This window comes from Pongo abelii, chromosome 23 (assembly GCF_028885655.2).
Source record: "Pongo abelii isolate AG06213 chromosome 23, NHGRI_mPonAbe1-v2.0_pri, whole genome shotgun sequence".
In the NCBI taxonomy this organism is placed as follows: Eukaryota; Metazoa; Chordata; class Mammalia; order Primates; family Hominidae; genus Pongo; species Pongo abelii.
The window spans coordinates 50,988,710-51,016,709 of NC_085929.1; the positions used below are offsets into that span (position 1 = coordinate 50,988,710).

Genomic DNA, 28,000 nt, shown 5'->3' on the forward strand with positions numbered 1-28,000 from the left:
TTCTGGCCTCCAGAACTGTAAGAAATAAATTTCTGGTCTTTATAAATTACCCAGTCTATGGTATTCTGTTGTACTAGCACAAACAGACTAAGACAGAAAGGGGTACCAGGAGTAGAGTATTGCTATATATATATACCTGAAAAGGTGAATGTGGCTTTAGAACTGGGCAATGGATAGAGGCTGAAACAGTTTTGAAGTGAGTGCTGGAAAAACCCTGTGTTTCATTAAGGGAGATTCTGGTGAGGGCTGGGTCTTCCCAGAAAAGAGCTGTAGAGATTATCTAAGTAGGTCAAGCACAGAATGTTGGTAGAAATATGAACAGGAAAGGCCATTCTGATAAGGTCTTGGACAGAAATGAGGAATTTCTTATTGGAAACTGGAGGAAAGACCATCTTTGTTACAAAGTGGCAGAGAAGTTGTCTGAATTTTATCTGTGCCCTGCTGCTCTGTGAAAGCAGAATTCAAAAGTGATGAACTAGGATCTTTGGCAAAGAAAAACTCTAAGCATGGCTGCATAGCTTCTCTTAACTGCTTATAAAATACAAGAAAAGAGAAACGAGTTAAAGACAGGATTTATAATCAAAAGGGAAGCAGAACATGAAGATGTGGAAAATCTCAGCCTGGCCATGTGAAGGATGAAACCGCATCTTTAGGGGAGAAAATTAAGGGTGTGTCTAAGCTACACTTGGATAAAGAGATTAGCATGAATAGAAGGGAGCCAGGTACTATTCATCAAAGCAATGGAAAAATGGCCCATTTCAGAGTCAATTGATGGCATTTCAGAGAACTTCCATCCTCAAGATTTCAGAGATCTGCTACAAGTCTCACAGGCCCAGAGAACCACATTCTTGAGGGTAGCAGAGTTCTAAGGGAGGGTTTCAGGATACTTACGGGACCTCAGGGCTCGCTGCCCCACTGCTGCCTCAAGTCTCAAAAATACTCCCTACATTTTTGTGCAGTGCTCCTTGGCCACCCCAGCCATAGCTCAAGTGGACCCAGATGTGGCTCAGGCCACTACTCTAGAAGGCATAAGCAATAAGCCTTGGCAGTATCCACTTGGTGCTAACTTTTCGGGCAGAGCTCATGCACAGAGAGTGTATGAGCTGTGGATCCATGGCTACCTCAACCTAGATTTCAAAGGATATCTCAGAGAGCCTCGGGGAGAGAAATGCTGCAGGGGCAGGACCACTGCACAGTCCCCACTAGGGCAATGCCTAGTGAAGTCAGGGCCACCACGGAGAGCCCCTACTAGGCCAGAAGAAAGGGGCACCAGGGGAATGTCCAGTGGGGCCACGGGAGTGGGGCTGCTCTTGAGACCTCAAAACTGTGGAGCCATTGGAGTATGATCCCAGCCTGGGAGAGGGGCAGGCACCAAACTCCAACCCATGAGAGCTGCTGTGTGGACTGCACCCAGCAAAGCCATTAGGGTAGGGATCCCCGGAAACGTTAAAGGACCAACTCCCACCTAAGTGTGTCTAGAAGGCAGGACATGGAGTCAAAGAAGATTATTCTCAAAACTTTAAGTGATTTTTTTTTTTAGAGACAGGATCTCACTGTGTTGCCCAGGCTGGCCTTGAATTCCTAGATTCAAGCATTCCTCCCATCTTAACCTCTCCAAGTAGCTGAGACTGCAGGCACACACCACTGCACCCAGCTCAAGCTCTAAGGTTTAATGTTGTTTTCCTGTTGGGTTTTGGATTTACTTGGAACTTGTTACCCTTTTCTTCTTGCCTATTTCTCTCTTTTGGAATGGCAATACCTATCCTATGCTTCTCCCACCATTGTAAACTTGGAAGCACATCACTTGTTTGATTTCAGTCTCACGGCTGTAGAGGAATTTGCCTACGGATGAATGGTACCTTGAGTCCCATCTGTATCTGAGTTAGATGATATTTAGATGAGACTTTGGACTTAGACATTAAAATTGATGCTAGAATGAGCTAAGAATCTTTGAGGCTGTTGGGATGGAATACATGTATTTTGTTTGTGCGAATTACATGAATTTTGGAGGCTAGGACAGAAAGTCATGGTTTGAACGATGGTGTCCTCTCCAAAACTCACGTCCAATGCAACAGTATTAAAAGGTGCAGCCTTTGGGAGGTGATTAAGACAGAAGGGTTCTACACTCATGATTGGGATTAGCACTCTCTCTTGCCCTCTGCCCCTTCTGCCATGTGAGGCCACAGGGTTCCTCTCCTCTGAAGGATGCTGCAACAAGGTGCCATCTTGGAAACCGAGGGTAGCCCTCACCAGATATCAATCCTGCCGGCACCTGGATCTTGGACCTTCTAGCCTCCAGAACAGTGAGAAATAAATTTCTGTTCTTTACAAATTACCAAGTCTGTGGTATTCTGTTACAGGAGCACAAATGGACTAAGAGACTTACCAATATTTGTTATTGTCTATCCTTTTGATGATAGCCATTCTGGTAGGTGTGAAGTAGCATCTCATTGTGACAATTTTTGTCTATATTTACCCACATATTTGCATTGTATTCCTCTTTTTTGCTGCAAGTCTGACCTTTGTTGGGGTCATTTTCCTCATGCCAACAGAACACTTTCTAGTATTTTCTTTTCATAGGTCTACCTACTATTGATGAATTTTCTTAGTTTTAGTCTGTCCGAAAATGTTTTTATTTCATCTTCAAATTTCTATCTTTCTACTTTAAACTTTTTTCTAGTTATACTTGAAGTCAGTTGCTTCCAGATAGCATTTAGTTGGGTCATTTTTAAGATTTACTCCACCAACCTGTCTTTTCATTGGTGTATTAAGACTATTTACATTTAATGTAATTATTGATATTTCAGAGGTTAAGTTTGTCATTTTTTTCCTGTGTGTCTCCTCTAATTTTGTTTCTCTGTTTTTTTCTCTGCATCCCTGTGGAGCATTTGAACACTTTTTTAGGATTCCATTTTGATTTGTCTATAGTATATTCAAGTGTTCCTCTTTGTGTAGATTTTTTGTGGATGCTCTAGGCATTACAATATACATACATAACCTATTGTCTACTGGTGTCAACCTTTTATCAGTTAAAGTGAAATATAGAAACTTTACTTCCCTTGGAGTCCGTTTACCCTCCCATTTAAAATATCATTTCCTAAATATTTCTTCTACATACATTGAGAACCATAGTGAATGATGTTATAAGTTTTGCTTCAATCCTTGAACATAGTTTAGGAAATTCAAGAAAAGAAAATTATATTGCATTCGCTCATAGTTTTACTCTTTCCCTTATTCTTGCTTCCTAATGTCCCAAGATTCCTTCTTTTATCATTTTTTTTCTGTTTCAAGAGCTTCCTATAGCCATCGTTTTATAGTAGGTATGTTGGCAATAAATTATTTTCATTTGTTTTCCTTTGAGAATGTCTTAATTGCCCCATCATTTCTAAAGGATATTTTTGCTAGGTATAAAATTCTGGGTTATGAATCCTTTCTTTCAAAAATCTAAAAATGGCTCTCCCTCTCCCTCTCCCTCTCCCTCTCCCTCTCCCTGGTCTCCCTCTCCCTCTCCCCGGTCTCCCTCTCCCTCTCCCCGGTCTCCCTCTCCCTCTCCCTCTCCCCGGTCTCCCTCTCCCTTCTTTCTTCAGTCTCCCTCTGTTGCCAAAGCTGGACTGTACTGCCGTGATCTCGGCTCACTGCAACCTCCCTGCCTCGGGCTCCTGTGACTCTCCTGCCTCGGCCTGCCGAGTGCCTGGGATTACAGGCGCGTGCCGCCACGCCTGAATGGTTTTTGTATTTTTCGTGGAGACGGGATTTCGCCGTGATGACTGGGCTGGTCTCCAGCTCCTGGCCTGGAGTGATCTGCCCACCTCGGCCTCCCGAGGTGCTGGGATTGCAGACGGAGTCTCGCTCACTCAGTGCTCAATGTTGCTCAGGCTGGAGTGCAGTGGCGTGATCTCTGCTCGCTACAACCTCCACCTCCCAGCCTCCTGCCTTGGCCTCCTAAAGTGCTAAGATTACAGCCTCTGCCCCTCCGCCACCCCATCTAGGAAGTGAGGAGCGTCTCTGCCTGGCCGCCCATCGTCTGGGATGTGAGGAGCCCCTCTGCCTGGCCACACCATCTGGGAAGTGAGGAGCGCCTCTGCCTGGCCACTCCGTCTGGGAAGTGAGGAGCGCCTCTGCCCGGCCGCCCCGTCTGGGAGGTGAGGAGCGCCTCTGCCTGGCAACCCCCTCTGGGAAGTGAGGAGCGCCTCTGCCCGGCCGCCCCGTCTGGGAGGTGAGGAGCGCCTCTACCTGGCTGCCACCCCGGCTGGGAGGAAGTGAGGAGTGCCTCTGCCTGGCCGCCCCGTCTGGGAGGTGAGGAGCGCCTCTACCTGGCTGCCACCCCGGCTGGGAGGAAGTGAGGAGTGCCTCTGCCTGGCCGCCCTGTCTGGGAGGTGAGGAGCGCCTCTACCCGGCTGCCCCGTCTGGGAAGTGAGGAGCGCCTCTGCCCGGCCGCCCCATCTAAGAGGTGAGGAGCGCCTCTACCCGACCGCCCATCGTCTGGGATGTGAGGAGCCCCTCTGCCCGGCCGCCCCGTCTGGGAGGTGAGGAGCGCCTCTACCTGGCTGCCACCCCGGCTGGGAGGAAGTGAGGAGTGCCTCTGCCTGGCCGCCCTGTCTGGGAGGTGAGGAGCACCTCTACCCGGCCACCCCGTCTGGGAAGTGAGGAGCGCCTCTGCCCGACCGCCCCATCTGGGAAGTGAGGAGCGCCTCTACCCGGCTGCCCCGTCTGGGAGGTGAGGAGCACCTCTGCCCGGCTGCCCTGTCTGGGACGTGTACCCAACAGCTCCGAAGAGACAGCGACCATCGGGAGCGGGCCATGAGGACGATGGCGGTTTTGTTGAAAAGAAGAGGGGAAAGTGTGGGGAAAGGAAGGAGAGATCAGATTGTTGCTGTGTCTGTGTAGAAAGAGGTGGGCATAGGAGACTCCATTTTGTTCTGACTAAGAGAAATTCTTCTGCCTTGGGATGCTGTTGATCTATGGCCTTGCCCCCAGCCCCCTGCTCTCTGAAACATGTGCTGTGTCAACTCAGGGTTAAATGGATTAAGGGCGGTGCAAGATGTGCTTTGTTAAACAGATGCTTGAAGGCAGCATGCTCTTTAAGAGTCATCACCACTCCCTAATCTCAAGTACCCAGGGGCACAAACACTGCAGAAGGCCGCAGGGACCTCTGCCTAGGAAAGCCAGAGACCTTTGTTCATGTGTTTATCTCCTGACTTTCTCTCCACTATTATCCTATGACCCTGCCATATCCCCCTCTCCGAGAAACACCCAAGAATGATCAATAAATACTTAATTAAAAAAAAAAAAAAAAAAAAAGGAAATCCTGAAACTGGGGCACAGTGGCTTACGCCTGTAATCCCAGCAGTTTGGAAGGCTGAGGTGGGAGGATCACTTGAGGCCAGGAGTTCGAGACCGGCCTGGGTAACATGGTGAGACACCATCTCTACCAAAAAAAGAAGAAAGAGAATAAATAAATGTATAAATATTAAAAAAAAAAAAAAAAGGCTACCTAAGCCATGTGCTGCTTCCCAATTTATTTTATGATTAACTCCCTAGGGACCAGGATGGCCAGACAAGGGCAAGAGAACTTCGGGTTAGTTAGTTAGGGTTAGTTTTCTCAAAACTCTTGTCATGCATGGATGGCTAAATCCTGAACCCAGTCCTCAGTGACTTTTACCTTGGGATGAGAGGACCAAATTATTGTGTTTGTTGGTGACTTGACAGCTCCTAATAAAACATAGTCATCTGGATTCATTGTAAAAAAAAAAAAAAAAAAAATCCAAAAATGTTGGACCGCATGGTTTCTGATGAGAAATCTAGTGATTTTCCCCTATAGGTAAGGTGTCATTTCTCTCTTGCTGGCCTCGAGAATTTTTCGTTTGTCTTTATTTTTCAGAAGTTTAACTATGATGTGTCTTGGCATGCATTTCTTTGGGTTTATTTTAGTTGAGATTCATTTAAGTTATTGAATTTATAGGTTTGTGTCTTTTGCCAAATTGGGGAAATTTTCAGCCATATTTCTTTGAATACATTTTGAGTTCCACACTTTTTCTCCTCTCCTTCTGAGACTCTGATGATATGGATGTTAGCTCTTTTGTTAATGGTTCCACAGGTCCTTGAGGCTCTGTTCATTTTTTAAAGTCAATTTCTCTCTATTGTTCAAATTGTGTAATTTCTGTTGTTCTATTTTCAAATTCAGTGGTTATTCCTCAGTACCTTCCACTGAGCCCATTCAATTAGGTTTTAAATTTTGGTTATTACTTTTTAGTTCTAAAATTTCCATTTGACTCTATATCTTCTGTATCTTTGCCAGGATTTTCTATTTTCTCATTTGTTTCAAGCTTATTGAAAATTTCTTATGATACATGCTTTAAAATCCTTGTCAGATAACTTCATATCTGTGTCATTTCAGGGCTTGCATCCATTGATTGTCTTTTCTTTTTCAAGTTGAGATTTTCTTGTTTCTCAGAATGACAAATAATTTTCAACTGTGTTCCAGTCATTTGGGGCATTATGTTATGAGATTTCAGATCTTATTTAAATCTAATTTATCAGGCGGCCTGTGACACTATACTAGTAGGGGAGTGGTACTGTCTCATTACTGCCAGATGGAGGTGGAAGTCTAGGTTCTCACTCAGCTTCTCCAGCACCCCATGTGGGAGGAGGGTCTTGTTACCTGGTATACCTTCATTTTTCTCACCTTCATCTTTCTAGGTATATAACTTTAGGTTGGCAGTTATTTTCTTTAATAGTACCGAAAATATAATTTCTCTGTTTTTTTGTTTCTATTGCTGCCATGGAAAAGATAGCTGTCAGTTGCATTATTACTCCATGAAACTGGAGGTGATTGCAATTTGTTTCTACTCAACTCTCCCACCCCACTCTCCACTCGTGACTGCATATAAGATTTCTCATTGTTATTCTAAATCTTCGTTTTGATTTTTCTAGGTGTGAATTTCTACTTATTTGTCTTGTTTGGGGTTCATTAAATTCTTGAAATCCATGGATTTACATCTGCCATCAGTTAGAAAATTCTCAGTTATTATTTCTTCAAATGTTATTTCCACTCAATTCCCTCTCTCCTTTTCTTCTGGAACTCCAATTACAAATTCATATACTCACTATATTATACATTTCTATTACCCTTTCTTCTGTTTTCCATCTTCTTATCCCTTAGAGTTTCATTCTGTGTTGTTTTTTGTTTTTTGAGACAGAGTCTCACTCTGTTCCCCAGGCTGGAGTGCAGTGGCGCGATCTCGGCTCACTGCAACCTCTGCCTCTGGGTTCAAGTGATTCTCCTGTCTTAACCTCCCGAGTATCTGGGATTATAGGCGTGCGTCATCATGTCCAACTAATTTTTGTATTTTTAGTAGAGAGGCGGTTTCGCCATGTTGGTCAGGCTGGTCTCAAACTCCTGACCTCAGGTGATCCATCTGCCTCGGCCTCCTAAAGTGCTAGGATTACAGGCATGAGTCACTGTGCCCAGCCCAGAGTTTCATTCTGAATGGTAAATTTTCAGTTCTCTCTTCAGCTATTAAAATCATCCATTGAATTCTTAATATTGGTTATCGGTTTTTTACTTCTAAAATTTGTGGTTGGTTCTTCCAATATGCTTGTTACTTTTTCTAGTTTCTAGTTCCTTGATTATATTTTTAAGCTCCACTTTTGTCCCCAAGAGCACACATAGTGAGCATGTTGTCAAGACTGTGTCTTGTAGTTCCACCATCTGAGATAACTGTGGATCTTTCCATTGTTGTCTTGGTTTTCATTCCTGCTGTCTTGCCTCCTTCTGTGCTGCTTGTCTTTGATTGTGTGGTGATGGACATCATGTCTGAAAAACTCTCTGTAGAAATAATCTACTGGGTACAATGGCTCACACCTATAATCCCAGCGCTTTGGGAAGCTGAATCAGGAGGATTTCTTGAGCCCAGGACTTCACGACCAGCATGGGCAACACAGCAGAACCCTGTTGCTACAAAGAATTTAAAAAGTTATCCGGGTATGATGGCCCATGCTATCTCAGCTACTTGGGAGGCTGAGGTGAAAGGATCACTGAGACTGGGAGGTCAAGGCGGCAGTGAGTTGAGGCTGCAGTGACACTGCTCTCCAACCTGGGTGACAGAGTGAGACCCTGTCTCCAAAATAATAATAATAATTTGAGGCCAAGATGACTTTATCTTCTTCCAGAGAGAATTTTCTTTCCTTCTCCAGGTGCTTGGGCATTCTAGATTTACCTTAATCCAGTTTCAGGGATTGAGATTTTTGGCACTACCCTGGTTACTGGAAGCTAAGCTATAAGACATGAAAGAGCTGGTTTTATTCCAATGTACTCTTTATACTTAATATACACCCTTTTGGAACCCAACCCTAAATATGGGGTCAGGGATGTCTGCCAGGGCCCCCAGCCTTGCTTGGCAGGCTCTGGACACCAGTGATTGTCCCCATCACCCTGTGAGGCTCTCAAAACTGCTGCCTGGCCTCTGACTTTCCTCTTCCAGATCAGCTAATGCTCTCTGGGGAGAAGGCGCCCCAAATGCAGGCTTCACCTTTCTGAATTTCCTTCTCGGATTTTACTCACTATCTCATCACTCTTCGATGTTTCTAGGAAGATCTTAAAATCTTCTGTCCATCTGTTTCCTTATCTTCAGAGAAATGGTGGATCTGAACTGTGTAGCCCATCATCACTTGAAGGGCCACAAAGCCGCGTCTCGTGAAATCCACCCCCTGCAGGAGCTCCGCCTGGTGACAGGGCTCAGGACCCCTCTGCTCTCAGTTCTGTCCTCACTTTCCCTCCTGGGGAATGTCTTTCCAGTGTATGGGTTTCCAATTTCCCTTCTTGTTTCTTCCCAATCACTCTTCTTCTACCAGGGGAAGCCTCTTCTCGCTCTGAACTTGGATTTTGAACAAAAGCCAGAAAGTGTTCCTGGGAATTTTCTGCCTCTTGCCCACCACACCCTTCCCTTCTACCTGTAACTAGAGAAGCCTGACTGAGCCAGGCTCAGTGGGATTACGTGGCTCTCGCCTCTAATCCCAGCACTTTGGGGAGCTGAGGCAGGTGAATGGCCTAAGGTCAGGAGTTTGAGACCAGCCTGGCTAACGTGGTGAAACCCCGTCTCTACTAAAAACACAAAAATTAGCTGGACATGGTTGTGGGTGCCTGTAATCCTAGCTACTTGGGAGGTTGAGGCAGGAGAATCCCTTGAACCAGAGAGGCAGAGGTTGCAGTGAGCCGAGATCATGACACTGCACTCCAGCCTGGGTGACAAAATGAGATTTTATTTCAAAAAAAAGAAAAAAAAGAAGCTTGACTGCACAGTGCTCACCTGAGAGATAGGAGAAAAAGATACAGGATGAAAAAAATGCTAATTAATGCTTTAACGATTACTCAGCCACACACGTTAGACTTGCATGAGAGTCCATTTAAGGAAAGATAATGAGTAGAAGGCTATAATTCTGTTCTAAAAATGAGGAAAGCATGATCTTGGAGCCACACTGCTTGGGTTTGAATCTGGGCACACTTCCTATGTAACTCGCTGGGCACTTCACACTGAGCCAAACACTTCGTGACCATTTGCAATAAACCTCTTGAGTGAAGTGCTGTTATTACCCCCTCCTTTGAACTGTGTAACTTGAGCAGCCTAGGTATTACAAACTCTGTAAACCATCAGAGGCTATACAGGAGTGTCATCACCACCATCATCACCACCATCATTATCATCATCACCATCATCACCATCATCATCATCACCATCATCACCATCATCACCATCATCACCACCATCATTATCATCATCATCATCATCACCATCATCATCATCACCATCATCACCATCATCACCATCATTATGCTAGAAGAGACGTTTCTCAAACATCTGGATGATACCTGGACATGGTAGACATGGATCCAAGATGATCTCAGATAGGTTTGGGGGAAAGAGAGAGAGAGAAGGAGAGAGAGACAGAGACAGAGACACAGAGAGACACGAGCGAAAACTGGCCATATCAAAAGTAACAATCGACTGTGTGGAATGCATTTCCCAGCATGAATTCTGAGTCATCTTAGGCCTAAAAGAAGACCAGAGAAGCGGCTGGGCGGGGTGGCTCAAGTCTGTAATCCCAGCACTTTGGGAGGCCGAGGTGGGTGGATCACAAGGTCAGGAGTTCGAGACCATCCTGGCTAACACGGTGAAACCCGTCTCTACTAAAAATACAAAAAATTAGCTGGGCATGGTGGCGCCTGTAGTCCCAGCTACTTGGGAGGCTGAGCCAAGAGAATGGCGTGAACCAGGGAGGCAGAGCTTGCAGTGAGCCGAGATTGCGCCACTGCACTCCAGCCTGGGTGATAGCGCAAGAATCTGTCTCAAAAAAAAAAAAAAAAAAAAAAAAAGAAGACCAGAGAACAGAGAAGCATATTCTAATTAACTAGTTTAAGAGGAACTTAAACTAAATTTCCTTAGACATCCTAAATGGACATTGGCCCTTTTCACGTTCTAAGAAAATTTCTCAGGAAAAAAAAAAAAAAAGAAGCAGGGAACTTTACTTAATCCATTACTTCCCGGGTTTCATTGCTGTGGAACACGGTTTCTTACTGACACCGGTGACAATCCAAGAAGCATATTTTGTAATGTGTAAATTAAAACGTGGCTCCTTCCTTACTTATTAGGAGCTGCTGGCATTGGAAGAAGAAATGGTGAAACTGTAATGAGAAATTAATGAATAAGAAAGAAAATTGAGAGAATATTTTAAACCAACAGCTGATTCTTTAAAAATAAATAAGTTCAACAGTTAGTCTCTGACAAATCTAATCAATAAAAAAAAAAGAAAACATTAAATTAAGCAGAAGAAAGAGGGTGTGATCAATGCAGAGAGGATTCTCAAAGCCTAAGACGAAACTACGCACGGTTCTATGCTGATCAACTAGAAAATCTCCATGAAATGGACAGGTTTCTGTTCCCTCCCCAAATGATTAAAGCAGAAGTAGTTTATCTGGGAAGAAAATGCTGTTTCCCATCTCTGGTACCTAATGCCAGAAATTTCAGTCAATTAGACTTAATAAGTCAAGGGAGTGAGCTTCCTCAAGCAGGAGAGACAGACACTCTTATCTGCCAAGGACATGTTTATCTAGCTAGATCATGAATAATTGAGAAGTAGAGTCACAGGAAAAAACGACAAAACCCAGCACGAGTCAGATAGAGACTGTCAAGGTAAATGTGATGAAATTAAACTAAGTAGCTATAACAAGAGATGTATAAGACCTGTTTGAAGGAAAATACAAAACTTGATTGTGGAACAGGGTTGAAACTAGAACAAAACAAATGTCAGAGAGCACTTCCTCTCCACAGTGACCCTGTGGTTGCACACCCACGTGAGTAAGCACGACCTTCAACGGAGCATGTGTATTTACATGCAGTGCGATCTTCCCTTGGTATCTGCAGGGTTGGTTCCAGGACACACCAGATGCTCAGGTCCGTTACTTAATGGTGCAGTATTTGCGTATAACTGACACGCACCCTCCAGTATACTTTAAATCATCTCTAGATTACTTATAATACCTGATGCCATGTCAATGCTATGTAGATAGTTGTTATACTGTATTGCTTTTTTTTTTTTTTTTTTTTTTTTTGAGACAGAGTCTCGCCCAGGCTGGAATGCAAAGGCGCAATCTCGGCTCACTGCAAACTCCGCCTCCCGGGTTCACGCCATTCTCCTACCTCAGCCTGCCGAGTAGCTGGGACTACAGGCGCCCGCCACCACGCCCGGCTAATTTTTTGTATTTTTAGTAGAGACGGGGGTTTCACCGTGTTAGTCAGGATGGTCTCAAACTCCTGACCTCGTGATCCACCTGTCTCGGCCTCCCAAAGTGCCAGGATTACAGGCGTGAGCCACTGCACCTGGCCTTTTTTTTTTTTTTTTTTTTTTTTTTTGAGAGAGTCTCGCTCTGTCACCCAGGCTGGAGTGCAGTGGTGTGATCTCAGCTGACTGCAACCTCCGCCTCCCGGGTTCAAGGGATCCTCCTGCCTCAGCCTCCCAAGTAGCTGGGATTACAGGCCCCCACCACCACACCCGACTAATATTTTGTATTTTTAGTAGAGACGAGGTTTCACCACGTTGGCCAGGCTGGTCTCAAACTCCCGAACTCAAGTGATGCAGCACTTGGCCTCCCAGAGTGCTGGGATTACAGGCGTGAGCCACCGTGCCCAGCCTCTTAATTGTTTTTAAAAAGTCAGCTGAGGCTTAGCATGTAGAAAGCCACAAAAGAACACCACTCCCAACCTAACGGTGAGTAAAGGCTGCATAAGCTACAAAACTGGAATTTTTCTTGAGCCCATGAGAGAGCTAAGATTACAAGGAAGTGAATTCCAAATAGTGCCCAGCCCCATCGAGGAGAGATAAGACAAGGCACATGAATTGTGACGCTGTTAGCAGAGCATGAGGAAACATAGGGCTGCTGGAAAGACAGGCACGGAGCAAATGGCTAAAATAGTAACAAATTCTTATGGGCTGAATATGGGATACTGTGACCCTCTGGAATAAGTGGGAGTCCAGACGCTAGCGGAGCTCATCTCAGTCCCCTTCAAACTCTTTCCCTCCTCTGAGTGCTCACTGGGAATATTGGAGACAGGCAGGACAGCATCAAAAGCTGCCACTTCTTTCATGCACAAACATGAAAAACAACACCTTTTCCCAGACCCTTCACTTATATAAAACAAGAGCTCCAGGCCACTGGGGGAAGGGCAGGAAATCCTCCCAAGGCCCACAAAGATCCATAGCTTCTGGGGAATAGAAACAAAAGACGGTTTTCATCTTATTTTGATGTCTTCATTTCTGAAAGATAGTTTTACCGAGAAGATCTTTCGTTCTGTTGGAAATGCCCTGTTTCTGTTAGTGAAGTGCTAGAACTCTTGATTACTTTTCACTATGATTTAGATAGAAATGAAAGAAAATAAGACAGTTGTTTAGGAAATCACAATGGTCTAAAAGCCTATTCTAGCTTACAAATCTTCAAATAAACTGATTATAAACTAGATAATAAAAATGTATACTGTGCTTTTAAAAAAAAAAAAAGAAAGAAAGAAACTTGAGGCCCAGGCGCAGTGGCTCATGCCTGTAATCCCAGCACTTTGAGAGGCCAAGGTGGGTGGGTCATCTGAGGTCAGGAATTCGAGACCAGCCTGGCCAAAATGGTGAAACCCCAGCTCTACTAAAAATACAAAAATTAGCCAGGCATGATGGTGGGCACCTGTAATCCCAGCTACTTGGGAGGCTGAGGCAGGAGAATCGCATGAACCCAGGAGGTGGAGGTTGCAGTGAGCCGAGATCTCATCATTGCGTTCTAGCCTGGGTGACAAGAGCAAAACTCCGTCTCAAAAAAAAAAAGAAAATAAATGAAACTTGAGGCTGGGCGTGATGGCTCACACCTGTAATCCCAGCACTTCGGGAAGCCTGGGTGTGAGGATTGCTTAAGGCCTGGAGTTTGAGATCAACCTGGGCAACACAGCAAGACCCCATCTGAATTTTTTTTTTAACTGTAAAAGAAGTTTGTTGGTGGTAATGTGATAGAATTTATTCCCAACATCTGATATTACAAACTTTAGGGTCCTTGAGATATGCAGATCCTTGTATGTAACTGGCATAAATCCCATTATTTGAGCTCTCTTAATTGCTTTTGTGATTTCTTTCTGTTTCTTCCCACAAAGACCTATAATGTACCTTCCATAAGTACCTCCAGTAAATGGAGAAATAAAGTGGGACAAGAGCTGTACATTCTTATCATCTACATGCTTTCCACACGAGATACAATTTTTTTTTTCTTTTTTCTTTTTGAGACAGGGTCTTGCCCTTGTTGCCCAGGCTGGAGTGCAGTGCATTATTCAAGTTGTTTTTCTCATTCAGATACAAAAGTTTCTTCTAGACCGCTCCAGGTAGCTGGCGTGCTAAGGGTAGCCTCGCTCTGACACTCCACTTTCCATGCCCTAAAAGCTCCCTTAGCACTGATGGCACCAGTGTTTTCTCTTCTTTTCCTATTTAATAGCTTTGTTGTTTGTGATTTTCATAATCTAAGTGAATTATGTGTAACGAGTTTATTGAGGAACCTCAACTTGTTGAGACTATAAATAGACTCAATTTTATTTCTCCCCAACTCCAATCCATATGGGATCTTTTGAAGCCCTCTTTCCCGCAAGGTAGGAGGTCCCTTAATGACATCTTGGCCAGATTCCAAGGTTTTCTTCTCATTTTCATCTTTAGAACAGCCTCTTGGTGTTTAAGACTAAGCCCTGTCTATTTCTAAAGAATGTTCAGCTCAAACACAATTCAAGACTTGTGGCCAGAGTTCTCTGTGGCTCTTGTGGCTTGGAGGAGCGGGGAAGGGCCCCTCTGGACTCAACGAAATTGTTTGCCTCACCAGGCTGTGTTTATTCACGTGTTGGGACGGCTCAGAGACGGCGCAGGGAGAAGGCCCTGGCAGGGTGGTGGCCTCTCCCACTTTCCCATCCACCGCTGAGCATGAGAAGACGTCGGCTCCCACCTGGGCCCTCCCAGGTGGCTCTGGTCCGTGATGTCACCTGCCTTCCTCTCCTGTCTGGCCGTGGCTGGTGATGGTCACACCACAGTGCTCTGATGCATGCATTCTTGTGTGCTCCCCACCATGGGGATCCCACAACACCGTGGTTCCCTGTCTCATCCACCTTCCCGGGGGCAGCAGGCACTGGAGGGTAGGGATCCAGCTTCCATACATTCTGGAAACAGGAAACTAAAGGGGTTGATGCTGGCTCCCCTTGAATGGGAAACCTCCTCTCCCTCTGAGTCCCTTAACCTATGGTTCATGGGATGAAGGCAGGTGGCGAGTCCACTGGCCAACCAGACATGACCCGAACGTACTTGTCCTCATCTCAGAGGTGCCTTCAACCTACATGAAGTTCTCAAAGCCCACTCTCCCCTAGCTTTCTCCCATGAAGGAGAAAACAGCACTTACCACCAAGCCTCCATGGTAGCCCCCGGACAGATCACTCCCACAGTCCCATCTTCTGCACGTAAGGACTCACACCTGGTGTCTTTTTTGGGGTTTTGGTTTCTGAAAATTTTTTTTTTTTTTTTTTTTTTTTGAGATGGAGTCTCACTCTTTCACCCAGGCTGGAGTGCAGTGGCGTGATCTCGGCTCACTGCAATGTCCGCCTCCAAGGTTCAAGTGATTCTCCTGCCTTAGCCTCCCAAGTAGCTGGGATTACAGGCACCTGCCACCATATCTGCCTAATTTTTGTATTTTTAGTAGAGACAGGGTTTCTCCATGTTGGCCAGGCTGGTCTCGAACTCCTGGCCTCAAGTGATCCACCCACTTCAGCCTTGCTAAGTGCTGGGATTACAGGTATGACCCACCAAGCCTGGCCAGAGCTGGTGTTTCTGTCTCCTTCAGGGGATGTCCACAGTGTGTGCTCCTGAGCAGCTGGAAGTTCTCCTCCAGGCAGTAACTTGGGGGCCCAGGCCTCCTCATTGCAGGAACCTGCTGCCTTCGCTGCCTGTTTCCGAGGTCACCCTGTCCATCAGCTTGAATCCAGCCAGTGAGAGGACAGAATGCCCGCCTACATTCCATTGGCATGTTAGTCTAAGCATTGAGCGGCACCTTGTCGTTGAGGGGGCAGAGAGATGTCATTGAGCTTTTTGCCCAGGAAGAAGAGAAAACTGGATTGATAAAGAACCAGCCCATCTATGCAACATTTGGGTTCTGGGAGAATGGCAGGTCTAAGAATTCCCTTCAAGTGTGGTAGCTGATGGCCTGTGGGCAGCTCTCCATGTTCAGAATACAGCCTGTTTACTGCATTGCATTCTCAGCTTTGGGGCTTCATTATAATTTGGGGCCAACAGAAAAAGCCCAGCTCAACATCCTGCTATATGTGTGTAACTAGAAAATACATCACTTTTCTTGAAAGGTGGGCGGAGGCTTTGGCAGGTGTCCTGTGATGAAGACGGCTCTTGGAGAGCCACGGGTAAGTCACATGGGTTCTGCTGTTCTTGAAAATGCTGTGACCTGATCTGAGGGAGTTGGCAGTTTCTACTCGTCATTTTGTTGTTGTAGTGGTGGTGGTGGTGGTGGTGGTGGTGCTTAGTGTGTAAACCATCAGGTTTCTGTGAGCACAGCAACATTTGAAATCCAGAAGTTTTGGAACACACGGAAGGACCACTGAAAGAGGTGGTGAGTTGGTACCGCCCAGCGCACCAGGGCAAAGACCACAGAGCGAGGCTGGTGATGGGACACAGGACAGGCCAGGGAAACCCACTCAGAGCGTGAGCCAGCTCCCCAGCTCCCCGGCACCCGTAAGCCTGCCCAGGCACGAGGAGGTCCCTTCACAGGCTGGGGCAGATGAAGAATGGGATGAGGAAGGGGGAAAGCAGCCACAGTTCCACAGAGGAAGGTGCGTGGTTCCCTCCCCCCGGGCCCACAGCGGAGCCCTCTGGACACCGAGCTGAATGGGCCAGCTCAGGGCATCAGCAGGCCGGCTGCATGAGTCACCAGCAGTGACAACCAGCAGGGCAGTGCAAGCCTGCAGGGACCTCCTGCTGACCTCCACCGACGCTGTAAGAGAAGAAAATAAAATGACAAAATATCACAGTCATGAAAATACCATTATGTCCAAGAGATACGGAAAATAACTTTACAACTTATAAAAATACTGAGATTTCAGGCCAGGCATGGTGGCTCATGCCTGTAATCCCAACACTTTGGGAGGTGGAGGCAGGTGGATCATCTGAGGTCAGGAGTTTAAGACCAGCCTGGCCAACATGGCGAAACTCTGTCTCTACCAAAAATACAAAAATTAGCTGGGCGCGGTGGCGGGCACCTGTAATCCCAGCTACTTGGGAGGCTAAGGCAGGAGAATCACTTGAATCCAGGAAGTGGAGGTTGCAGTGAGCCGAGATTGTGCCATTGCACTCCAGCCTGGGAGACAGAGTCTCACTCTGTCTCAAAAAAAAAAAAAAAAAAAAAAAAAAAATTGAGATTTCAGGATGTGATGGTTTCTTTGTTTGGGCTGCTATAACAAGGTACCACAGACTAGGTGGCTTGAGCCACAAACATTTACTTCTCACAGTCCTGAAGGCTGGGAGGTTCAAGATCAAGGGATGGCAGATTCAGTGTCTGGTGAGACCTGCTTCCAGGTTGCAGGCCGATGACCAATCGTCTTCTTGCTGTATCTATTCGTGAGGGTGCTACCCGCATGACCTCACTGCCTCCCAAAGGCCCACCTCCTAAGGCCATCCCATTGGAGGCTAGGATTTCAACACACAAATATTGAGGGGACACAAACATTCAGTCCACTGCAGGTGACAACATTGAAAATAGTACCTTGGGCCAGGCGTGGTGGCTCATGCCTGTAATCCCAGCACTTTCGGAGGCTCAGGCGGGCAGATCACCTGAGATCAGGAGTTTGAGACGAGCCTGGCCAACATGGAGAAACCCCATGTCTACTAAAAATACAAAGACTAGCTGGGTGTGGTGGCACAGACCTGTAGTCCTAGCTACACAGGAGGCTGAGACAGGAGAATTGCTTGAACCCAGGAGGCGGAGGTTGCAGTCAGCCAAGATTATGCTACTGCAAGAATCTTCCTCTATGTGGTCTGGTGACTGTCGCAATGCTATTTTCTCCTATGTGCTTTGTTTCTGCAGCTGTCTCCTGCAGGGCATCTCTCCTTCCTGGACTGGGGTCTGTGTGTCTATGTGTTGTGGTTCCCTGGTTGTATCTACCCTGGTCCTTCAGGGCACACAGGGTGAAGGAGGCCTGTCTTCAGGGCACTGTGCACACCACTCATGCCGTGCAGGATGGACCCTGGACTCATGTCAATGACTTGCTTCTGTCCCTGGCCACGGGTGAACCTTTTCTGGCCACAAACCCCGGCAAGATTTCCAGCCCCCACCCATGGGCAGACGGCACATGGTTCCCAGTTATTGCTTGCATTTTAGTTTGGGGGAGATGTTTTCACTTCTGGTCCATAGAAATGTCCTTTCATTATTTTCAAATGCTCCATTCATACAGCTCTTGTGTGTGTCTGTGTGTGTGTTATTGATGTTTTCACTTCGAGTGCATGGACTTGAAGAGGGAGGTTTCTGTATAAACTCAATCTTGACCCAGAAAATTGTCTTCAGCACTCCAAGCTGATTTTCTCATCTGTCAAGTGGGGCTGTTATAAGGATGAACTGAGATAGACTCATCAGCAAGTAGCACAGTCGACCACAGAGGGAACACCCATGGAGCCCATCGAGTTTGCTTTCTGTTAGTGCTGGGAGCAGGACGAGGGTGTCACCCATCAGTCCCGGCAACAGCAGTGCTGGGGAAGTTCCACAAGTGACCTAAGAGGAGGTACAGTTGACACTCTAAATAAGGAAACAGCTGGGCACAGCAGGTCACACCTGTAATCCCAGCACCTTAGGAGCCTGAGGCAGGTGGATTGCTTGAGCCCAGGAATTCCAGACCAGCCTGGACAACATAGTAAGAGTCCGTCTCTACAAAAAATTTTTGAAAAGGGAAAGGAAAAGGAAAAGGAAAGGAAAGGAGGAAAGGGGAGGGAAGGGGAGGGGAGGGGAGAGGAGAGGAGGGGAGAGGAGGGGAGGGGAGAGGAGAGAAGAGGAACGGAGGGGAGAAAGGGGAGGGAGGGAGAGAGGGAGGAAGGAAGGAAGGAAGGAAGAAAGAAAGGAAGGAAGGAAAGAAGGAAGGAAGGAATTGTCACCAGTAACCTTCCCTGGAGATCTGCCTGTGGGAAGGCTATGGAAAATGCTCTCAGGATGGACACCTGTGGGACGTGAGGCCAAGGACTGGCACTGGGGATGTCTGCAGTCTCCGTGAGTCCCACGGAGAGCTCTGGAGCCGGCTGACCCTGCACAGTAGTCCTGCGTCCCCCAGGCCCAGGGTGAGCACTGCCACAGAAAAGGAGGCTCGCATGGCCTTGGGTGAGGTGGCGCCTTCACTCAAGGGCAAGGTTCAGAAGGGACCCCAGCTGACTGCTCTCACGGCCGGCACTCCCAGCAGCAGGGGAGCAGACCCTTTAGTCCTGGAAGGAAACCCAGATGGCCCAAGGCATCCATGGCAAGGGCAGATGATCGCAGTTAATTGGAAACTCTGCTGATTCTGGTGGAAACCTAGTCAGTCTGTGGAATCAACTGAAACATCCCTCAAACGACTACACGTTCAGTGAAGCAGCCAAATAAAAACACAGTGTTAATCTTTCCTATGTATCAGCAACGATCTCTTGGTAACTATGAAGGAAGCCTGTGAGACTCGCCATAGGATCATGTCGACAACAGAAAACTACGCCCAAGGAATCGTTTAGTGACTAGGATGCTTCTCACAGCATTGTTCACTATGACGAAAATTGTCAACACACTTCCAAAGGAAAGAGATCATTTGGGTGAAGCATGGCCAGTCCAGAGGTGGGATATTATGTACTTACAAATCCTATTTTCAAAGACCATGTCATGACCTTGGCAAGTTCTCATCACATATTAAGCATGTAGAATATTGTCCCATTCTGTAAGAAAGGAAAGTAAACAGGACAACACAGGTGTGTGGCTGGCCGGGGTTTCTGGCTCAGCTTGGTGGCTAGCTGCGATGTGACTGGTTGGCATGACGTGGACCCGAGACTCCGGCTGTGCTCTGATGTGTGGTCCTTCTGCTCAACTGCTCAACAGACACCTGGTAGCTTCTCCGCCAGGCTCTGGGTGAGGTGCTAGGGACGCAGGTGACTCACACAGCAGCCCTGCCCTCTAGGAGCACAGTCAGTTGGGGGAGACAGATAGGCTCAATAAGGCATAAGTCTATCGCTTACTAGGTGTGAGCCTGAGGGTGTCAGGGCAGGAGCACAGCCTGGTTGCTCAGGGAGGGTCCTAAGTGGAGTAACACTGGATCTTTCCTAACAGAACAATAAGAGCAGGAGAAAGGAGGCAGTTAGTGAGGCCAGCTGCCCAGACCTGCGGCGGGCAATGGCAGTGGGGACAGAGAGCCCGGCTGACCTGAGAGTCACTGAGGACCACGAGGTCCAGGCACTGGAGCAGGTGCAGGAGAGAGGAGTAAGTCAAGGAAGATGCCCAGACGCCAAGCTGGGGATGCCCTGGATAGAGAAGGGGAGGCTCCCCAGAAAATCTCCAGGGCCACAGGATGGAATTCCCCCAGGCTGGGCCCATGGGAGCACAAAGTGAGAGCAAGCGTCACAGAGCCATAGAATGGAGGCCCAGCTCCAACCCACAATCTGTTCTCTTGCCTTGAAGGGGCCAGACAGTGGGATGGGGAGGGGGCTCAGCCCTAGACCTCCCCTGTCAGGCAGAGTCCTTGCAAGGCCAGATCCTTGTAAACCTCTCGGATCAGCCACGTGGGGACAGGCAGGAGGGCACTACGTACACTCCAGGCTTTTCCGTAGAAGAAGACACTGACTAGGCAACAGGCTAGCCAGGGGGGACCCTGATTTTCACTCCCATTCCCAAACCAGGCACCAGTCAGAGCAGCACATGGGGGAAACCTCAGGGCAAGGCTTTCTGCAGGGTGGAACGAGAGCCTTCCCTTGTACTCTGCAGCCCACGACCACAGAGTCCCCACACAGAGCCCCCCCATGCTGCACCCCGCACACAGCTCCCCAAAGCGCTTATGCCTCTCCAGCCCCTCACCTATTCCCAGCGTTTGGAGGAAACCATAGAATGTTTTCAAGTTCACCTAGTAACAACAGCTAAGAAAATCTGGAGGGGGAGAGTCCTACTAGATGTGAATAGAAATTATAAAACCTGGCCGGGTGCGGTGGCTCACGCCCGTAATCCCAGCACTTTGGGAGGCCGAGGCGGGTGGATCACCTGAGGTCAGGAGTTTGAGACCAGCCTGGCCAACATGGCAAAATCCTGTCTCTACTAAAAATACAAAAAAAAAAAAAAATTAGCTGGAAGTGGTGGCTGGCACCTGTAATCCCAGCTACTCGGGGGCCTGAGGCAGGAGAATCGCCTGAACCCAAGAGGCAGAGGTTGCAGTGAGTGGAGATCATACCACTGGACTCCAGCCTAGGCGACAGAGACTCCTTCTCAAAAAAAAAAAAAAATTATAAAACCCAAGTCAGCTAAAATAGGGAAGTACTGGGCAAGACAAATGGATCAACTGAATAAACAGTGAGAAAGTTGGTCCTACGGTAGATAAGATTTCCCCGTGTGTGAAGGAAAGAACACACGTGACCAAAGGAGAGAAATACTTACTAATGAGTGGATTCAGGGTATTTAAATCTTTGAAAGACAGTCTATTTAGAGCCTCCTCTCACATTACATGCCAAATTAATCCCAGAAATAACTGTGTATTAATCTAGAGGGGGAAGAAAGACCTGAAGTTTAAAGCGACGGAAGGAACAGTTGGTGATGTTCGCTGAACTGCCGATCCTTGTCTGTCTTTAGACCAGCAGTTCTCAAAGTGGGGCAAGACCCTTTCGGGGGTCCACAAGGTAAAATTGTTTTCATGATAATCCCAAAATATCATGTGCCTTTTCCACGTCATCTCATGGGCGCAGTGGGGCTTTCAGAGGCACCATGGCATGTGCTCTTGCAGGTTAAGCACAGCAGGTAGGAGGCTCCCACTGTCTTCTACTCAGCCAGACATTACAGGCATTTGCAAAAATGTCTTCTTCAATGCCTCTCCTCATGAATGTTTTGTTTTGGAAAATATAGTTTTTTAATTTAAAATGTTTTTAACAGTGTTTTTATTTTCCAAATAATTATTTTAAAACTTTGTTTAAATTTATAATATGGTAAATATTGATAGATAAAACCTATATAAGCAAAAGCTCTTTGAGGCCCTCAATGAGTTCTTATAGTGCAAGGGGACCCTGAGACAAAATGTGTGAGCGCCTCGGCCTGTGAGCTCTGGAGCGTGGACTGCTGGATCCATGTGTGGATCCCAACGCGTTGCAGATCCATCGGAGTAACTAACTCTACAAACGGGTACTGAGTACCTATCACGTGCTGTGGATCCCAAGGCGTTGCAGATCCACTGGAGTAACTAATTCAACAAAAGTGTACTGAGTACCTACCACGTGCCAGGCATTGTCATAGGTGCTAGTGCTACGGCCATGAACAAAACAGACAAAATCTACCTGCCTGCCTTGTGTTCTTGTCTAGCAGACACAGTGCTGTGGAGACAGATCGACTATGTATGTCAAAATTTCAATAAGATAAGACACACAAAGTAAAAACCCAGAAATAGCTGTAGCAAATATGACACACACCAGGTTAATATCTTTAATATATACCAAGCTCATACAAATTTATCAGACCCCAGAAGATAGAGCAAAGGACATTGACAATCCACAAAGGAGGAAATACAATCGCTCCACATGAAAGATGCTCAACCGTGCTAGAAGTCAGTGAAATGCCAACTGAAACACGATGCTATTTTTTCATTATCAAATTAGCAAATATTTAGCCAGATGATAATTCCCAATACGGGCAAGATGGACATGTTTATCCTTGCTGGTGGCAGTGTAAGGGGATACAAATGTTTCTGGAAACCATTTTGTCAATATGTAGTAAAAGCCTCAAAGGTTTTCATATTCTTTAGTTCAAGAATCCCACCTCCTGGAGTCTACCCTAATAACTTGACATTGGGAAACAGCCTGTGCACAAAGATATTCATCAATTTATAAATGAAAAATTAGTAACAGCATTAGTGATTGGCAACTGGCACAATGGTCCATCTAGTCGATGGGAGAGTACACAGCCACTCCAAAATAAAATATTTAGTAATCATAAGGGGAGATGCCCACGATATGCTAAGTGAAAACAGCTGCACAAAACTGTATCATTACAGAAGACAGCAGCAAAACTATGTTAAAACAAAATGCAAAGAAACTGTAGTTGGGGGGAAAAGCCTGAGAGACACCAAAATGTGATGTTTTATTTCTTTCTTTCCTCTACTTGCAAAAATTTATCTAACATGTGGTTTACATGGATGATGAGAAGACCTAGTAGGTTTGGTGCTTGTGTATGCAAAGGCATGAGGCACACGGAAGTGAGGAGCTGGGTTTCCTCCCATCTCTACCGCATCTGCGCTGTGCCAACTGCCACCCCACCCAACCTCAGGACCCCAAGAGACAGCGACATGGGGGGTGTCTGTTCCACATGGAAGGCCCTACACCCCAATCTTCTCCCCTACTCTGGGGAGCTTCTCCTGTTGGCCCAACAGTCTGCTCGTGCTTCCCTTCCCCAGGAGACCCACCTTGTGCCTACCTCTCTAAATCCCTAAACCAGTGCTCTCCAAGCAGAGGTGCCATGAGCCTTACGGCTGTGGTTGCAGATGGAGGCGCCTCGGTTAGGATCTCTTCCCTCTTCCACCCAGAGCTCTGCCCCCAGTCAGTGGCTGCAGCATGGGCCCTTTTGTCCAATCCCAGGGCTTGTTCCCTAAGTTAACCTCAGCGCATGCCCAGCTCAACCCATGTCCCTTCATTCCCCTACAGGCTGGAACTGCCAGGGTGGTGCCCATCCAAGGTGGCTGTCTGCCATGACAACAGGAGCGTGTGCGTCAGGCTGGTCCTGCCACACTTTCTGGGTTTTGTTTTCCACTCCTCCTCATTGCTCATCACATACTTACCTGGGGACAATGAAATAGGTCTTTGCTGTTTCCTAGAAGTCACCAAAATGCTTTAGGACATTAAGTTAGTCCCAGAGTCACACTATACTAGGCCAGGGAGTCACCCCTTCACTAACTCCCATCTCCAGTGATGCCCTGGTATGCACTGAAGCCTACTTACCAAAGGGGTACCATGTGAACCGGAGAGCAGTCACAATACGGTCCAAAGAATGTCAAAACCATGGAAAACAGAACTTTCCTTCACATGCACTGTTGAACACTACTGCCTGTCCCTTTTATCAATCAATACCTGTTCTCCTAAAATTTAGAGAAATTACAACCCCAAAATATGTACAAAGCATCTCCCTTCCCCCACTTTCTTCTTCAGCCTGATCCCCTGTCACTGAGGTCTCCCTCTGGGGCTGTGCCTCATCCTCCTTAGCTGGAGACTAAAGTATCTTCCACTAGAGCCACCACGGGGTCCTCACCTCTCCAATGTGGGCTTCTTCCAAGTCCAAGGTGGAGGGCAAGCCCCTGACCCTCTCTCATCTGCTCCATGTTCCAAAGTGCAGAGAGCTATCAAGAAGGTCCTAAGTGCATACCAGCACTCATCCCAAGCCCACACACATAAGCACCAAGAGAAAAAACACAAATCACCATGCCAAACAAAGGTGGAGCAGCTGCTTGGATGGGGTGCCCATAGGCAGAGGACCCGGCTGCAGGTGTGGACAGGGAGTGTGGCTGGCCTTTCCTAGGCAGCTCTGGGGTGTGCAGCAGCACAAGCCTGACACAGACATGGTAGGGCTTTCAACAAGCCACTCAGGTAGAGTGAGGGCTGGCGACACAGCAGAGTTCCCACCCTGCTTCCACGCTGGGCTGGGCCACATGGAAACCTTCCAGGTGCCTTTTCCCAGGTGCCACTGTACCCCTTCACTTGGGGGCACCTCTCCCTGGCAGGTACTAGTCTTACCAATACAGCCACTGGAGACAGAATAGAACTGAGCACAAAGAGAAAGTGATCTGTACACCTCCCATTCATGGAATGATGGCCCTGCTGTGTGTCTTCCCTCCGATCACACTTAAAGAGCACCATGGTCCCACCTGAACAGCCTTGGCTGGAGTCCAGGGGAACCTAAAGCCTGTATTCAGGCAGTTGTTCAGCAGGGCAACTGGGCTAACAGAGTTGATGGTGAGTGGGTGGCAGTAGTCTGTGGACCCCAGCAACCACTGAATGTCCTTGACCTTGCAAGGCAGCGGTTCCTCAGAATCGCAGTCACTTTTCCCAGCATCATCAAAACTCTTAAGAAGCCAGGCCCAAGGACCCAATCTCTGGGATCCCAAGACATATACATGTCTTTAGGTGGGTGCGGAGGTTGTCCTTCTGCAATCAAGCCAGGACCCTTCAGACAGGGGCAGCTGAGCCCAGGATAGGAAGCCCTATGGTCCAGGTCATGTCAATGTGGTTCATTTGGCATTGAAATATGGCGGAACAGCACAGTCCAAAGGGTGTGGCCAAACTCAGCCACAAAATGATTTCTTGGTCATCCCCCTGTGGGGAAGGACGAGGTCCTTCAGAAGGAAGACATGCATGCCAGTGCTGCATTGTCACCACACTAGGACCACGGCAGTCCATAGCTCTTTGCTTTTACAAATGCCACCAAGACCCTGGCTGGGTTGCCAGAGGCAGACAACTCCCCGGCCTTAAGTGCTTAAGGATGTTTCCCGAAGGGAGTCTGTTTTCCCTTGGACAAAGGCAGCCCATCTGATTGCCCAGGCACGGGGAGTACATGCTACAAGGTGCCTTTGGAGACCCACAGATGGTGTGTGAGTGGCTGCAGGGCCGCAGTGAAGGCCACATGGCACCTGAATGGAGATGGGAACAGGTCTCAAGCTGGGCAAGGCTCGCCATCAGTGACAGGGGGTAGCAGCAGGAGTGACTGAGCATCAGCCGCTGTGGCACTGCCCATGGAGATCCTGGGCAGCAAAGGGAGTCGCTGGTATCCACCCTCAGCCTGCTATGGCCCTCACACGTGGGTGTGTAGGAACCTGCAGCCTGACAGACTTGCCCAATGGCTGAGAGTCCATCATGACCTTATTTAGCAGGCAAGTTCCAGATTCCCCAAACCTCTGGCTCCATCAGAACACCAGCAGCTGAAGCCAGGCATTAACAGAGGTGCAACATTGGTCCTTCCCAGTGAGAGCAGTGGGGCCTCCCAGACTGCATATTCATGTGCAGAGTGGAACCTGGCCCCCAGAAATGGCAGAACTACACTCCTTGCAGTGACCACTTGACCACTACAGCACGGATGAGGCCCTGCCTGCTGCACTGGGCCCCGGCAGGGCTGGGAGGCATCTTGGGCAGGAGGCCAGACCCCCTCTCCAGGTACACCCATCAAGCCACAAGCCTGGCCAAACTGGCATCTTTCTGTCCAGAGCTCATCAATAGGAACTGGGCAACCAGGTGGGGAGCCGCCAGGGGAGCTTGCAGAGGGCAGAGTAGGAGCCTCCATGAACCAAGTCAGGCTAGGAGGGGTCAGCCCTCGTGGTCTGTCAGCGTGTGGCGGAGTCCCTGTGCCTAAGTAGCAGAGCGGTAGTCATTGAAACAGGCCGGGATGCCAGCAAGAGGGAGGCGAGCATGCAGTGAGCGATAGGTGCAAAGCTAGCACGTAAGAGGAAGCACGGCAAGGTGGGCAATCAGGGAGCCAGGAAGGATGAAAGGAAGATCTCCTTGGGGAACACGTCTGGAGAGGCAAGAAGGGAGGTCTTCAAATAGGGGCAAAGCTGTCGTATGGGCATTTCTTCTACACAGCAAAGAGCGTATGCTACCTGGGTGGCTGCAGACGCTACCAAGTGGTGGCGGATTCTTAAAGATTCCGTGCTCGGGCAGGCAGGGCTGGCGCTGGACTAGTCCCGTTGGAAGCTGGATGCACTGGGCAAGGCCCCGTGCCCGCAGCGGCCAGCTGGCGGCAGAGCATCTGCCTCTCTCGCACAGCCCTATTAGAGGCAGAAGTCTTCCTGATTTGGGCGCGCCGCGCATGCCGGAGCGGAGACTTGTAGGTTCTCCGCAACTCTGCCAGGAACCCCTGATAGTTGTTGCGCAAGGGGCTGTCAGGTTGCATGTGGGGGATAGCCCACTTCTCTGCCTCCCCAGTCAGTCGAGACACAAGGAAGGCCACACGCTCGGCCTCACCCGGGAAGCGGGAGGCCTGGAAGATCATGAATCTGTCCATCTGCATCAGGAACCCCGCCAACTGGCCTGGGTCCCCGGAAAAGGGCTCGGGCAGAGAGGTTGGAGGTGTGGTCATGGGTCGAGTCCCGTTTGAAGTAATTGCAGAGATGGGCGGGGTGATCTGCAGAGCCCCCGGGATCCGCGCCCTGGTGCGTAACAAGGTCAGCTCTGCCATCACGCTCTCCAGCATGTTGGTGAGATTGGCCTTCTCTGCCCGCAGGGTGGAAGCCTCCCGCCTCAGCGCCGAGTTGGTGAGGCGCAGGGAGGTCAGGGTGTCAATAACGTCATCCATCTGGGCATTCGGAGACGCTGCCAAGGCTGGGCTTTCAGCTTTGGACGTCTGCGGCTGCACCATGCTGGCCAGAGGTCAGCCACGGGCTGAGATCCGCGGGTGGGCCAAGGGGGTGTGGTGACCAGGTGGGCCCCTGTAGAAATGGGGGCAGCGTGGGGTGCACGACGGGAGGGCGCTGCGAGACCCCCAAGCCGAGGGCCCGAGAGAGGTGCACGCGGTGCCAGGCCCTGGGGACTTCGGCCCAGGTCCCACGCGGCTCCTTTACTGCAGACTTCTCGGACTACGGAGCCGGACGGGTGGCTGGACCTGCTCTGGGCCCTGGAGGATTAAGAAAAGATGATTTTAAGGTTTCAGTTGCGACTAGCGGGCAGGAGGGTGAGGGGCGGCGTGGAGGGCCCGCGCGTGGGTGGCGAGGCTGCACAAAGCCCCGCGGCGCCCGCCCCGCGCCCGCCCGGGGGAGAACAAAGGGGGCTGCTCCTTGGCGGCCGCGGGCCTGGGGGCCACCACAGTGGCGGGGCCCGGCCGGGCAGGGGGCCGGGGGCGCGCGTACCTGGGGTCTCGCGGTTCCTCCGCGGCTCCGTCCGCCGCCGGCCGTGACCAAGATGGCCCGCGCGGGGGACGCGGCCAGGCCGATGAGTCACCGCGCGGACCGCCGAGAACTGCTTCCCGGTCAGCGCAGCCGAGCGACGGCGCTGGCGATGGCGGCGGGCGGCCTCCGGCAGGTGCAGGGGCCGGGCCAGGCCGGGGCCGGGGCAGGGGCGGGGCCGGGGTCGCGGCAGAGGGCGGGTCACCGCGCGGGCTTTGTGCGGGCGGGGCCGGCGTGGTGGCGGTGGCGGGCGGGCCTTAGGCTGGCCCCGCTGGTTGCCATGGAGACCGCCCGCTCCCGCGCGTGCAGAGCCGACCGCTGCCCCGCCCCGGAAG

General features: G+C 48.8%; 1 protein-coding gene across 1 annotated transcript; it reads right to left on the reverse strand.

Moving 5' to 3' along the window:
* Nucleotides 1-22,208: 22,208 nt before the first annotated feature.
* RTL6 (retrotransposon Gag like 6) lies at nucleotides 22,209-27,947 on the reverse strand. Its single transcript, XM_024240078.3, has 2 exons — nucleotides 27,630-27,947; nucleotides 22,209-27,397 (listed from the first exon to the last, which is right to left on the reverse strand). The coding sequence occupies exon 2, from the start codon at nucleotides 27,140-27,142 to the stop codon at nucleotides 26,423-26,425; it is 720 nt and encodes a 239-aa protein (XP_024095846.1). The 5' UTR covers nucleotides 27,143-27,397; nucleotides 27,630-27,947; the 3' UTR covers nucleotides 22,209-26,422.
* Between the last annotated feature and the right edge of the window lie 53 nt (nucleotides 27,948-28,000).